Genomic DNA, 12,169 nt, shown 5'->3' with positions numbered 1-12,169 from the left:
TGTAGACTTGCTCCTCGAAGGGACCCCTCAAACTCATCTCTAGCTGGAGTCAGCAGCCAGCCTCCCAGCCCTGATGCTTCTGCCTGGGTCCAGTCTTTGCAGGACTTGGGCACGATGCAGCAAAGCTGTTGGAGATTTGGAAGAGCAAAGCACAAGAAGAGCTGTACCCTAATCTCTGCTGGCGCAGTGGGGTGCCTCAGAAGGGACTTTTCTGTGGGACGGGCATGGCTGGCCTCAGACTTGCACCAGGCTGGCTCCACTTCCAGGTAGACTGACTGCAGCACGGTGTGGACAGACTCCCGCCCAGGCACAGTGACTGCAGAACCATAATTTATAAGTAGGGCTAGTGTCAGCACCTTTGTTACAAGCTGTTTCACAGAACCACTGAGCATAGCACAGCAGGGACACACAAATCCATTGGCAATAGCAGCCCCCCCCCCCACCCCGTGTGGTACATTTCACACAACACACGTGCCAGGGCAGGGCAAGGTGGCACCAACAGAGCAGCCAGGACCCAGAATAGCATGTGCTAAATACACCACCTCAGGCAGTCACAGCAAATTCACAAGCCAATGCCCAGGCTGCACAGCTGCCTCCGGTGGGCTCCAGGAGCAGCTCTCAGCCCCAGCAGGCAAAGAGCCAGGCTGGCAGAACGTAAGTCCAGAGTCCCTACCCCCGTCCCCTATCTCCTGCCTTATACAAACCCCTCTCATTGCTCCACGAGGCCAGGGGAGGCGGATGGGGGGCAGGCATTGCTGCAGGGCCTGGCCGTTGTGCTTTCTGTGGTGCGTGTGTTGGGTCTGCACATTTCCTCCTATTAAATACTAGTAACTAGGCCTCCGTTGGCAGCTCACACAGTAACAATGCAGTACTCACACCTGGCCCGAGCCCTACCTGCACCTCACGTGGGCCATCGCAGAGCCTCGGGGCGGCGGCGGGGCATGGGGGACAGCTGACATGCCCACTCACGGTATGCAGCTGCGGAGGGTGGGGGATATGTACAGTAAACAACAGCCACCTTCCCACTCTCCCTGGGCACTGGCCTAAAGTCAGAGCTGGGCTCAGTAGCTCAGGACACAGCAGCCAAGAGGAGAAAATGGGCAAAGGAGAACCGTGGAAAAAGGAGCTTCAGAAACAGGGGTGAAAGTAACTTACAGGACTTACCGGTAGGGCCGGAGTCTTGGGGAGGGGCATGGCCTCAACCAGAAGAGGCAGGGCCTCTCAAGATTTAAAGGCTCTGGGGTACCAGCTTTGGCTGGGAGCCCCAGGGCCTTTAAATCAACCAGGGGCTCCCAACTGCAGAGGTGGCCGTGAGACCCCAGGGCTCAGGGGCAAATTAAAGGGCCCAGGCCCAGGACTCGGGCCCCCACAGAGCTCCAGACCCTTTAAATCCCCACTGCAGCTCCAGCTGCCGGAGCCACAGGCAGGATTTAAAGGGCTTTGGGCTGCCCGCTGCAGCAGGGAGCCTAGAGCCCTTTAAATCCCCGCCGCAGAAGCCGGTGCGGTCCGACACGGCGTACTGGCTCTTGCTGGTATGCCGGAGCAGACCGGACCGGCTTACTTTCACCTCTGCTCCTAAATGAACTGATCTGCAGGGCAAGGCCTCACCCGGTCACCAGGCAGAGGGGATCCCAAAAGCTCTCTTTGCGAGGGGAAGCTGCAGCCCAATTAACATGAAAGCTAGCAACAGAGCAGGGTCAGCCTAGGGGCTAGAGCCTGCGAGAGCGTAGGGGACACGAGGGCCTGCTTCTATCCCTGTGTGCTGTGACAGCAGCCTGTAGGGCCACAAGGAAACTGCAAAAGGTGAGGGGCACAGGAGCCTGAGCCCAAAGCAGCCCCTTGTGGGGCCAGGTATCAACAGGGGAATGGGATTGAGAGGGCTGCTGTAAATTTGAATAGGTAAGCTGGATGGAGCTCCAGGCCAGTGCAAGCTAGTTCAGCCCTGCATCAGGACACACGTCCCCGACCGTTCTCAGAAACGCAGAGCTGCCGCTCACTTTCAGAGCGTGCTCTCTGCCGGGCAGGGCCTAGCTGTCCTGTGTGTCATACAGGGCTGAGCACTACGCATGGGAGGCCGGGGGCACATGAGAGTCAGGCTGGTGTCAGGCAGCCCAGCTGCTTGGGATGAGCGAGTGAGGGCACAGCCAGGGTAATGCACTATTTCACTGCGCTAGTAAAGTGATTGTCTAGAAACCATTCGCATGGGACTAGCTAACAAAGGGTAGGGGGAATCTCTGCTCCCTCTGCACTTGCCCCAGTGTGGCCATGGATTTACAACCAGAGGGTTTCAGGTCAGCCTCACCTTTGCCAGCCCCACTCAGTACAAAGGCCTGGGCCGCACCCCAGCACCACACTCATTTCTGTGCCTTTTAGAATAATGGAACCACACAAATGTGCCCTGGGTGTGACCCTACTGAACTAGGTGTTTGAACATGCAGCTTCAAAGGGATAGCTCAGTGGTTTGCACATTGGCCTGCTAAACCCAGGGTTGTGAGTTCAATCCATGAGAGGGACATTTAGGGACCTGGGACAAAAATCTGTCTGGAGATTGGTCCTACTTTGAGCAGGGGGTTGGACTAGATGACCTCCTGAGGTCCCTTCCAACCCTGAGATTCTATGATTCGTGCTGATCTGGGGCAGGGACTGCCAGCAGGTGCCTGATCAGCACCTGATTGTCTGTACCAAGAACTCCAGAAAGCTAACATAGAAATGCCCTAACACTGCGCAATTGTAGCGCTGTGCACATTCCACATGCTTTACACACACCATCTAATTAAGCATCACCCTTGGCTGGGGATGAGGTTTAGGGAGAAGGGACTCAGCCGAGGCCAGAAGTCCATATGAGAGCCAGGATAAAGTCCTGACTCTCAGCCCCGCATGACCTGGGTGGCACCTCTCGCCCGTTTGCCAGAGACTCTTCATCATACACCCTGGACCATGGGAAGAGACACTGGGCTCTGGTAGGAATGGCACATTGACTCTGTTACCCCCCCCCCGATATTTCAGGACAGGCAGGGCACAGAGTGGTGGAGCCGAAACGTGATCCCTCTGTTGTTACAAGGGTTGTGGTGGGTTTGGCAGGGGACTTGGGCGGAGCAGTTAGGTAAGACGCAGCTTACACATTACTATGAGCTAGAAGTAGGGGGATAAAAGCCAGATCCCTGTGTGCCAGAGTATGGGAAAGGAGGCAGCCATCACCTCCCTAGTGCTTTTGCTGTGAGTGCGGAGGGGGAAGTGTGCGTATCACCGTCCTGTCTCCAGAGCCCAGAGTTTGCTCAGGGAAGACCCACCCCTGGCAGCTGTTTCGGCAGAGGAAAGTGGGGGTGGGGGGTGTCGTTTTTCACGCAGGGAGGCTGCTACGCCATTGACGTATCATCGCTTGGCTTCCTCAGTAACCATATCCGGCAGCTCCGTCAAGGGCTGGGGGTTGGGTTGAACCGCCTGCACCGTCTCCTCCAGGCTGCTGCTAGGGAACACCACATAGCGGGCGCTCACATTGCGGGATGTGGGCTCACGCAGGTTCTCTTTGCTGTGCCAGATGCCGTAACCAAAGTACACCAGGAGTCCTGTTGCAGCAGAGAGAGAGTTTGCTTTAGCGGCAAGGCAAAGGAGCTTGTGTCTGACTCAGCCAAGGTGGGAGGGAGAGACCCCCACAATGTGTGCGATGGAGGTTCTGACTAGGAAAGGGAGGGAAAATGAAAACAGGTCCAACACCAATGCTGCAGGGCCCCACCGGCCCCTGCCCGCCTACTCAACCAGTTGGTTTGCCATGGCCCATTGTCACCAGTTTCAGACCATGTGACAGTATCCCTTCCCATTTCTTTATAAGGGCCCTGACCATGGTTGTATCCACACACCCTGCCGCGGAGTTAAAACCAAAGCCTCAACAGCCCCCTGGCCTGATTTCCCTCCTTATTTCCCCAGACCAGTGAGGGCCATTTCACTGATTTTTAACTCAAGACAATTTTAATTCATTTTCTCACTGACAGCGCGATGCATTTTATCAAACACTTGGCCTATAACTCCCTAGCCAAGCTGCATTCCACTCTGCCAAGGCTTTTTATAGTAAATAGCAGTGGATTCTTCATTCTCTGCTCTAACAGTGGATCACTCCCTTGGCTCTGACGCCGCCTAAGCAGCTACCGATGCTCTCTTCCCCTTTGTTCCACGCTATTCTAAGCGATGCAAGTATATCCTTGTCTGCGTCTGACTCCCGAGTCATTCAAACATCGTTCTCCAGGCTTTCTTACATGGACCTGTATGACCCAGCCCAGCATCACCATGGATGTCACCAGCTCCTCAGCTCAGAATGGGCCTGCTTCTCTGGGGAGGTAACGTCACTGATTAGACACTCCCTGAACTCACCTAGGATCAGCCAGACGGAGAATCGAAGCCACGTCATGTAGCTCAGCTTCAGCATGAGATAGACATTCAGGAGAATACTCAGAGCAGGAGTGAGCGGCACAAAGGGAATCTGCAAGGAAAAGAGCAGCCAGTGAGAATGAGAGAACACGCCTACGACAGTCACAACTAAGGCTGAACTCACACATTCAAAGGACACGGAAGGGTGGACAACTGCTGAAAAAACTACTTCAAAAGTGTTGTTGACCTATGACCTTTCCCCTGCTGGCAATGAGTATAATGATACAGGGGTATATGATTGACCTTACTGTTCTGAGTATCAGAACACCGATACTCAATGTCTCATTTCTTAATGTTTTGCTTACTAGGTTGAAACAGACCTGAGGGGCAAGCAGGTGAACATAAGCAATTGGGTTACCAGGTTTGCTATATTAAGGATTTGTTGTAGGAGGCCTAATAGCAGTAGTTATGCTAAAGGCTGAGTTTTATTTATGATCGTACAGGCCTAGAGGAATAGAACTTTAGGTCATAATTTTGCACTCTTATTCGTAGATGGTGAGCAGGAGACCATGAAACTGACGGGGCGAGATTTCTGAAGAAGGGAGTTCAGGGTGGGTTTGGTCTTTAGGTTACCAGGCACTAGACAGGTAATTAGACCACACTGATGCATAGGAATCGTTAGGAAATAACAGAGAGGATTGATGCAAATGGTTAATATTAGGGCTGTCAAATGGTTAAAAATATTAATGGCAATTGCAGTTTTAATCACACTGTGAAACAACAGAATACCAATTTAAAATGTATTATAAACATTTTGAATGTTCTTCTACATTTTCAAACATATTGATTTCAATTACACAGAATACAAAGTGTATACTGCTCACTTTGTTATTTTTTATTACAAGTATTTGCACTGGAAAGAGATAAACAAAAGATCTTGCTTCAACTTGTAGATTGCACTAAGGGGCATGCAAATGTTTAGCATATCTGGCACATAAATACCTTGCAATGCTGGCTACAATTGTGCCACACGAACGCCTATTCTTACTTTCAGGTGACATTGTAAAGAAGAATTGTGCAGCATTATCTCCTGTAAATGTAAACAAACTCATTTGTCTGAGCGATTGGCTGAACAAGAAGTAGGACTGAGTAGACTTGTGGACTCTAACATTTGTTTTATCTTTGAGTGCAGTTATAAAAAAAATTCTACATTTGTAAGTAGCACTTTCATGATAAAGAGATTGCACTACCGTACTTGTAGGAGGTGAACTGAAAAATACTATCTAGTGTTTATCTTTTTTTTACAAGGCAAATATTTAATAAAAATATGAAGTGAGGACTGTACTCTTTGGGTTCTGTCTTGTAATTGAAATCAATATATTTGAAAAATGCAGAAAAGCATCAAAAATATAAATTGCTTTTCTATTATTGTTAACCGGTGTGATTAAAACTCTGATCACGATTAATTTTTTTAATCGAGTTAATTTGTTTTGAGTTAATCGCTCGAGTTAACTACATAATATTAATTATGCTTAATTGTGGACACTCGGAGTGCCACAGATGGAGATGAAGGTGTCCTAGATGAAGTAATGCTCTGTGTAACTCAAAAGCTTGTCTCTCGCCAACAGAAGTTGGTCCAGTAAAGGAAAACCTGCACTTTCACCACAAGCCCAGCCTTCCTCTACTCCAGACATTATTGTGCAAGGGCCAATCCAACCTCCCCCAGGCCACAGCAACCAATGAGAATGTAAGGGGCAGAGGGCTACCTGAAAGGTCTTGGTGCTCTGCTGTTGCTCATGGACCCAAATGAGAAGCAAGCTGAGCAGAAATCCCAGGCTGAAGAGCAGAAGCAGCAGGGAGTAGCTCCAGGTGGGCAGGTGAAGATGGGTGTTGCCAAATACCAAGATGGAGCACAGGCATAGGGCAGACACCATCAAGGTAACCACGGCAATGGTGACCACCTCCCCAGGGTAGAAGTCGCTGAGGAACGCCAGGTAGGGCTCAAAAGCTGCCTTCAGCTGCCCTGGCTCCCGGTGCACTTTGTCTGTGCCCACCAGCTGCAGCTTGTCCGAGAAGGATTCGTATTCCTTTAGCTCGCTGGGCCCAGCCCCCTCGTTGGGCCCAGGACTGGGCTGGCTCCTGACAGGCTGAGGGGGAGCTGCCGACTTCTCCTGCTGAAAGCGCAGCACAATGATGCTGGCTGCAACGAAGGTGTAAGCCTGCAGAGTGCCAATGGACAGAAACTGCACCAGGGCCTCCAGGTCGAAGACGAGGGCCATCAGAGCCATGAGCACCCCAAACACCACAATCCCGATCACGGGCACCTGCGTGCGGGGGTGCACTCTGGAGAACACCTGGAAAAAGAGCCCGTCCTCTGCCATGGCATAAACAATTCTGGGGAGGGAGAAGAGGTTGCTCAGCAGAACCGTGTTCATCGCTGGGGGGAGGGAAGGATAAAGAAAGAGAGAGAGAGGCTACAGGGTCAGAGTCACACACTTGAACCTGCCCACACCACCCTGGGGACCAGAGCTGGCTCAGGGACAAGGCAGCAGTGCAGTTCCTGAGCTCATGTGCACCTGCCAGTGAGTGTGGGGATCGCTCCCACGAGGTGGCCACGGTCAGGCTCATCTGCTCACTCCAGTGGAGCCCATTGCTCCTCAGTGGTTTTCCAGGGAGCAGGCAAATGGTAGATCCAGGACCCCCAAGCCCAAGAGAATACTTTGCCACTGGGAGAGATTGCCTGGGAGTAGGAACTCCATCCAGGACTCTGCTTCATTCCCAGGGTCCCTCAGCCCTGGGACAGACCAACAGGCAGCCCCAGACAACGGGAGCAACTCAGAGGGGAGGCAGCCTCCAAGGAGGTGGAGCTAGCACCCAGCATTTCCTATCCCCACTGTACAGTATGGGAAAAGGAGCAGAGCAGTTAAGTGACTTGGCCAAGGTCATGCTGCGAGTCACTGGCAAACCTGGAAATGGCATCCAGGACTCTGAGCACTAACCAGTAGCCTGGCGGCTACGACTCAACTGGAAACGTGCAGTGCATAACCCGAGATGTCATTTCTTTCACATACCCTGCCAGAGGATACAGGCCTAGCTGCTAGCCCAGGGACTGGGGCACTGGGTGTCTGGACCTGAGGTTTCAGCCTGTCCATACTTACCACAAATGGAACCAGCAGCAACTATAAACCCTGCCCACGAGTAACCTCGTCTGTAAAACGCATCTGCCAGGGCAGAGTCAGGATCCAGAGTGTACCAGGGCACCATCAGCGTCAGCACCACGGACACCAGTATATAGGCCCCCGCGGCCAGGCCCAAGGAGATGGCTATTGCTCTGGGAACAGCCTTCTGGGGGTTTCTGGCTTCTTCACTGGAGGCTGCTATGACATCAAAGCCTACAAAGGCATAGAAGCAGGTGGCCGTGCCTGCCATGATGCCCGACAGCCCATACGGAGCAAAGCCGCCTTCCTGGACACTCCAGTTCTTGGGTTCTGCGAGAATGAATCCCATAATGAGGATGAAGAGGATCACACCCAAGCTGATGGCCGAGAACACATGGTTAAGCCAGGAGGACACTTTGGCCCCAAAGGAGATGAATGCTGTGGCTATCAGCAGGACACCTGCTGCCAGGAAGTCTGGGTACTGTGCCAGGAACGGTACCTGCCATGTCACAATGTGGGTCTCAGTGAAATTTTTTACTTTATGACTAAATATGGAATCCAGATAGGCACTCCATGCCCTCGCCACCGCAGCGCCCCCGATCATGTACTCCAGGAGCACATTCCAGCCAATCAGGAAGGCCCAGATCTCGCCCATGGAGACATAGGTGAACATGTACGCGGAGCCTGTCTTAGGCACCCGGGCACCGAACTCGGCATAACAGAGAGCTGCCAGCAGAGAGGCAAAGCCAGCAATGATGAAAGAGACAATGACAGCAGGGCCAGCAATCTCCTTGGCTACTGTGCCCGTGAGGACATACAGGCCAGAGCCAACCATGCCCCCTACGCCCAGCAGTGTCAGGTCAATGGTGGAGAGGCATCTGTTGAAAGTCGTCTCCATCATGTCATCCTCCAGAGTTTTCACCCGGTTGAGCTTCTGGCAGAAGCGGGTTAGGTCCGCAGAGCGAGGCAGCCGGCCCGCCATCTCAGACAGACAGCCCTGCCTGCAGCAGGGACGGCAGAAGGACAGGGAGGGTCAGAGCAGCGTGTCACACATAAGTCACCACGTCAAAAACCTAGCAAGGAATAAAGAAAGCATGAACCAGCCCCTCTCTCCCCTACACATGTGGCCCAAACACAAGCCAGCCCCCTCTCCCTCCCTGCTCCCCACGGCACTTTAACTAACTCAGGTCCAGCAAGCACTAGCCAGGTTCTCGACTGTGTAACACCCACATCACATGACCAAGGATACATCTCTCCAAACTCCCAACAATTATCAGCAGGGGGCAGGCAGGTGGCAAGGGCTCAGGACGGTTTCCAGCTTTGCCCCACGTTCCCAGACTCAGGCCTGCCTCGATTGTTCCTCGGGGAATCACACCGGTTATGGGGAATTGTGTGTTACGGCTGTATATTGCAGCCAGGGAATCCAAGAGAAGCAGGGAAGAAGCAATGATTTATTAAGGATGTACTGGTGTTTCATCAAAAAGTCCCTTCCCAGGAGGATTCTTGCTCACCCAGGAGTGAACCTGTCCTTCATGAACAGACCACAGAATTGAGTCCATATGTGTATCCACAAACCTTTTACATGGGAGCCCATGACTTCTTTGAAAAGGGTATTTTAGGCAGAGCTGGTAGTATCACCTCTAGTGAAGGCTGACTGCCACTTTCAAAGATAAGCCCATTTTCAGTTGCATATCACTTTGCCAAATATTAAGGGTTTGGGCTGAAATTCCCAGGGCTGGGTGTCCACCTCAGCCTGACTCTTTTTAGAGGTGATCAGAACCTGTTCAGTTATTTCTGAGCACAAGGTTAAGAGGGAAAAATACATTGTTTTGCCTATGTGCACAAAAACCCCTACAACCATTTCACTGCGAAACTCTAGCCCCTCCAGGCTCTGAAGCAGGGCCTGACATTTGGCAGGGAGGTTACCCTAAAGTCAGGGATGTGCCTTTTGGTGTCCTCTTGAAAACTTGCCAAAACGTGGTCCCATTTTAAGCCTTTCAGATTTCGGTTCACACATCAATGCTCAGTAGACTGGCAGCGTTATCTATGAGACCAGCTGCACTGAGCATGCACCATTCCCTCCTGCCTCATACATACTGATCAGACTGATCATATTCTGCTCCCACAGAACATGCTCCATCTCAGGACAGTGGGTCCCTCTAATTCCTCCTCTTAGCTGCTGTGGGGACAGGTTCAGGACAAGGCAGCAGCCTGGCTCCAATACAAAGGGCGGAGGAGCAGAGGCGCAGGGGCTGGAGGGGAGGAGTAGTGGCAGACGGGATGGGGCAGAAAGGGCCTCAATCATTAGAGGACACTCCCCTCCAGAACCTGTAACTGAACCCAGGATTCCTGAGTCTCCACATTCCTCTGTTGTTAGCCAGCAGCCGTGACACCCACTGGCGAAGTGTCTGCCTCATCCCTCGTTAGCGGATGGTCCCTCAGAAGCTAAGTCTGTTAATGCTCAGAGGTCTGTGCTGTGCATCTAAAAGGTTCCCGCTCTGCTGGTGACCCACGTGGGGGAGACATATGGTCCAAAATGAACAAACAGAAATGTTATCGTGGCTTTTTAAAAAAAACTATGAAATTATATTTTAAAAAATGCTACGTTTCAATACACGGAGTCACGCAGTTTTTCTCGTGCTGAATGTTTAGTGTATGTTTGTTCCTCCATTTTTTTTTAAAACTGCAGCTGAGTAAAACAACCAGCCTTGGAATTGGTGATTTACAGCAACTAGCAGGATCAGTTCCTGAACAGATGCTGAGGGCTTCTGGCTAGCTCGGTACTAGGGGAGGAGCTATGCTGTGTGCTTTGACGTGTGTAACCCACACACCTCCTGGGTGTGGTGCTTTGTCCCAGCGAGTGGCACGGAGACCACACAGAGAGAGAGAGATTAATGAGTCTGCTCTACAGTCTTAGCTAACAGCCATATGGCTTTCAGTTCCCGCAGTAGAGGCTTATGCACTAAGCTCCAGAGACCCCAGTTCGATCCCATCTGCCGACAACCAGGGTCCGTTACACAAGGATATCTCAGACATCTTCCTGGGCAAAGCACAATTCAGGAAAGGAGAAGACAATCTACAGATGGTGGCTGGGTGCAGGGAGAACGGATAAGCCACGGGGCTATTTCCTGTGGCCCGTGCAAATTCCCCCAGCCTATCTCCAGGTCAGGGATGGGCAAACTACAGCCACAGGATTGCCCCCCTCAAGCCCCACGCCGCTCCCTGAAGTAGCTGACACCGCCTCCTCCTCCCCACCCCGCACCTCCCATTGGCCGGGAACGGGGAACCGTGGCCAATGGGAGCTTTGGGGGAGGTACCTGAAGGTGCGGCAAGCCGCATGCAGAGCCCTGCGTCCCCCCTGCCCCAGGGGCCGCAGTGACATGATTCCAGCTATGTCGCGGAGCGGGGCCGGGAGTGGGGCCAGGGCAGGCCCCACTGTGTGCCCAGGGCAGGCCCCACTGTGTGCCACTGCAACTCCAGAGCCTGACTGCACCCTGCTCCCTGAGCCCCCTGCCTCATCCCACACCCCTTCTGCACCCTGAGCCCCCTGCCTGCACCCCCACCACATCCCTCATGTGCCCTCTGGGGGCAGGGAGGGGCCAGAGCTGGGTGGGAACTTCAGGGAAGGAGTTGGAATGGGGGCAGGGAAGGGGTGGGAGCAGGGCTGGAGGCAGCGAGGGGGCGAGTGTCAGTGATACAGCCCTCGGGCCAATGAACTAGCCCTTGTGTGGCCCTCGTGGTCATTTGAATTGGAGACCCCCGGGGACAAGGGATGAATTAGGCCCCTCTGTGTCTAAGCAGAAAATGTATCAACATTCCAGGTGGACAGAGTCACAGGTTTAAGGTTAGAATGGACCCCCAGATCCTCTCGTGTGATCTTCTGTATAGCATGGGCCAACAACCCTTCCAGCCACCCCCACACCAAACCCAACAACCAGAATTAGACCAACATATTACAGACCCCAGGAGACTAGACTACGTTGTGCCACAGGCAGAGAAGAGAAGGGACCAAGGGTGAACCAATGCCCCAGACAATGGCAGGGAATCAGTTTAGTGAGATATGCTGAGATCACTCTAGCAACTGACCCACACCCGATGCTGCTGAGGAAGATGAAAATTCCCAAGGTCACTGCTAATCTGACCCGAGGGAAATTCCTTCCCGATCCCATATATGGAGATCAGTTAGACCCTGAACATGTGGGCAAGACTCAATAGCCAAGTCCGGAGAGAGAATTTGCAGAACCACCTGAGAGCACTGGCTCATCCCATCTAGGGTCCCATCTCCAGCTTTGGCCATCTCTGATGTTTCAGAGGAATGACCCTTCCCAGCTCAAACACTGGCATACACCGGGGGGCATTCCTTTCTGGTCCCTATAGGTGACCAGTGAAGTCCTGAAGCAAAAGATTTTAGGAACATATGCCATGAACTGGAAGAGACCTCTGTGGCCGCTGAGTCCTGCCCCCATACCACAAGTAACCCCATCATACAATCACTCAGAAATTTGTCAAGCTCTATCTTAAAACTAGTTAGTGTTTTTGCCCACATAGCTTCTTCTAATTTCAGACCTAAATTTGTTCATGGCCAGTTTATCCTCATTTGTTCTTGTGCCAACATTGTGCTTTAGCTTAAATAGCTCTTCACCCTTCAA

General features: G+C 52.4%; 1 protein-coding gene across 1 annotated transcript; it reads right to left on the bottom strand.

Annotated features, from left to right (window-relative positions):
• Positions 1-2,700: 2,700 nt before the first annotated feature.
• On the bottom strand, positions 2,701-8,527 carry SLC7A4 (solute carrier family 7 member 4). The gene is made up of 4 exons (XM_032768335.2): positions 7,521-8,527; positions 6,129-6,799; positions 4,366-4,474; positions 2,701-3,566 (listed from the first exon to the last, which is right to left on the bottom strand). The coding sequence occupies exons 1-4, from the start codon at positions 8,500-8,502 to the stop codon at positions 3,373-3,375; spliced, it is 1,956 nt and encodes a 651-aa protein (XP_032624226.1). The 5' UTR covers positions 8,503-8,527; the 3' UTR covers positions 2,701-3,372.
• Between the last annotated feature and the right edge of the window lie 3,642 nt (positions 8,528-12,169).

The sequence above is a fragment of the Chelonoidis abingdonii genome, chromosome 22, assembly GCF_003597395.2.
Source record: "Chelonoidis abingdonii isolate Lonesome George chromosome 22, CheloAbing_2.0, whole genome shotgun sequence".
Taxonomy (NCBI): domain Eukaryota; kingdom Metazoa; phylum Chordata; order Testudines; family Testudinidae; genus Chelonoidis; species Chelonoidis abingdonii.
The sequence above is the reverse complement of the archived record's forward strand: the minus strand, read 5'-3'. Positions and strand labels throughout refer to the sequence as shown.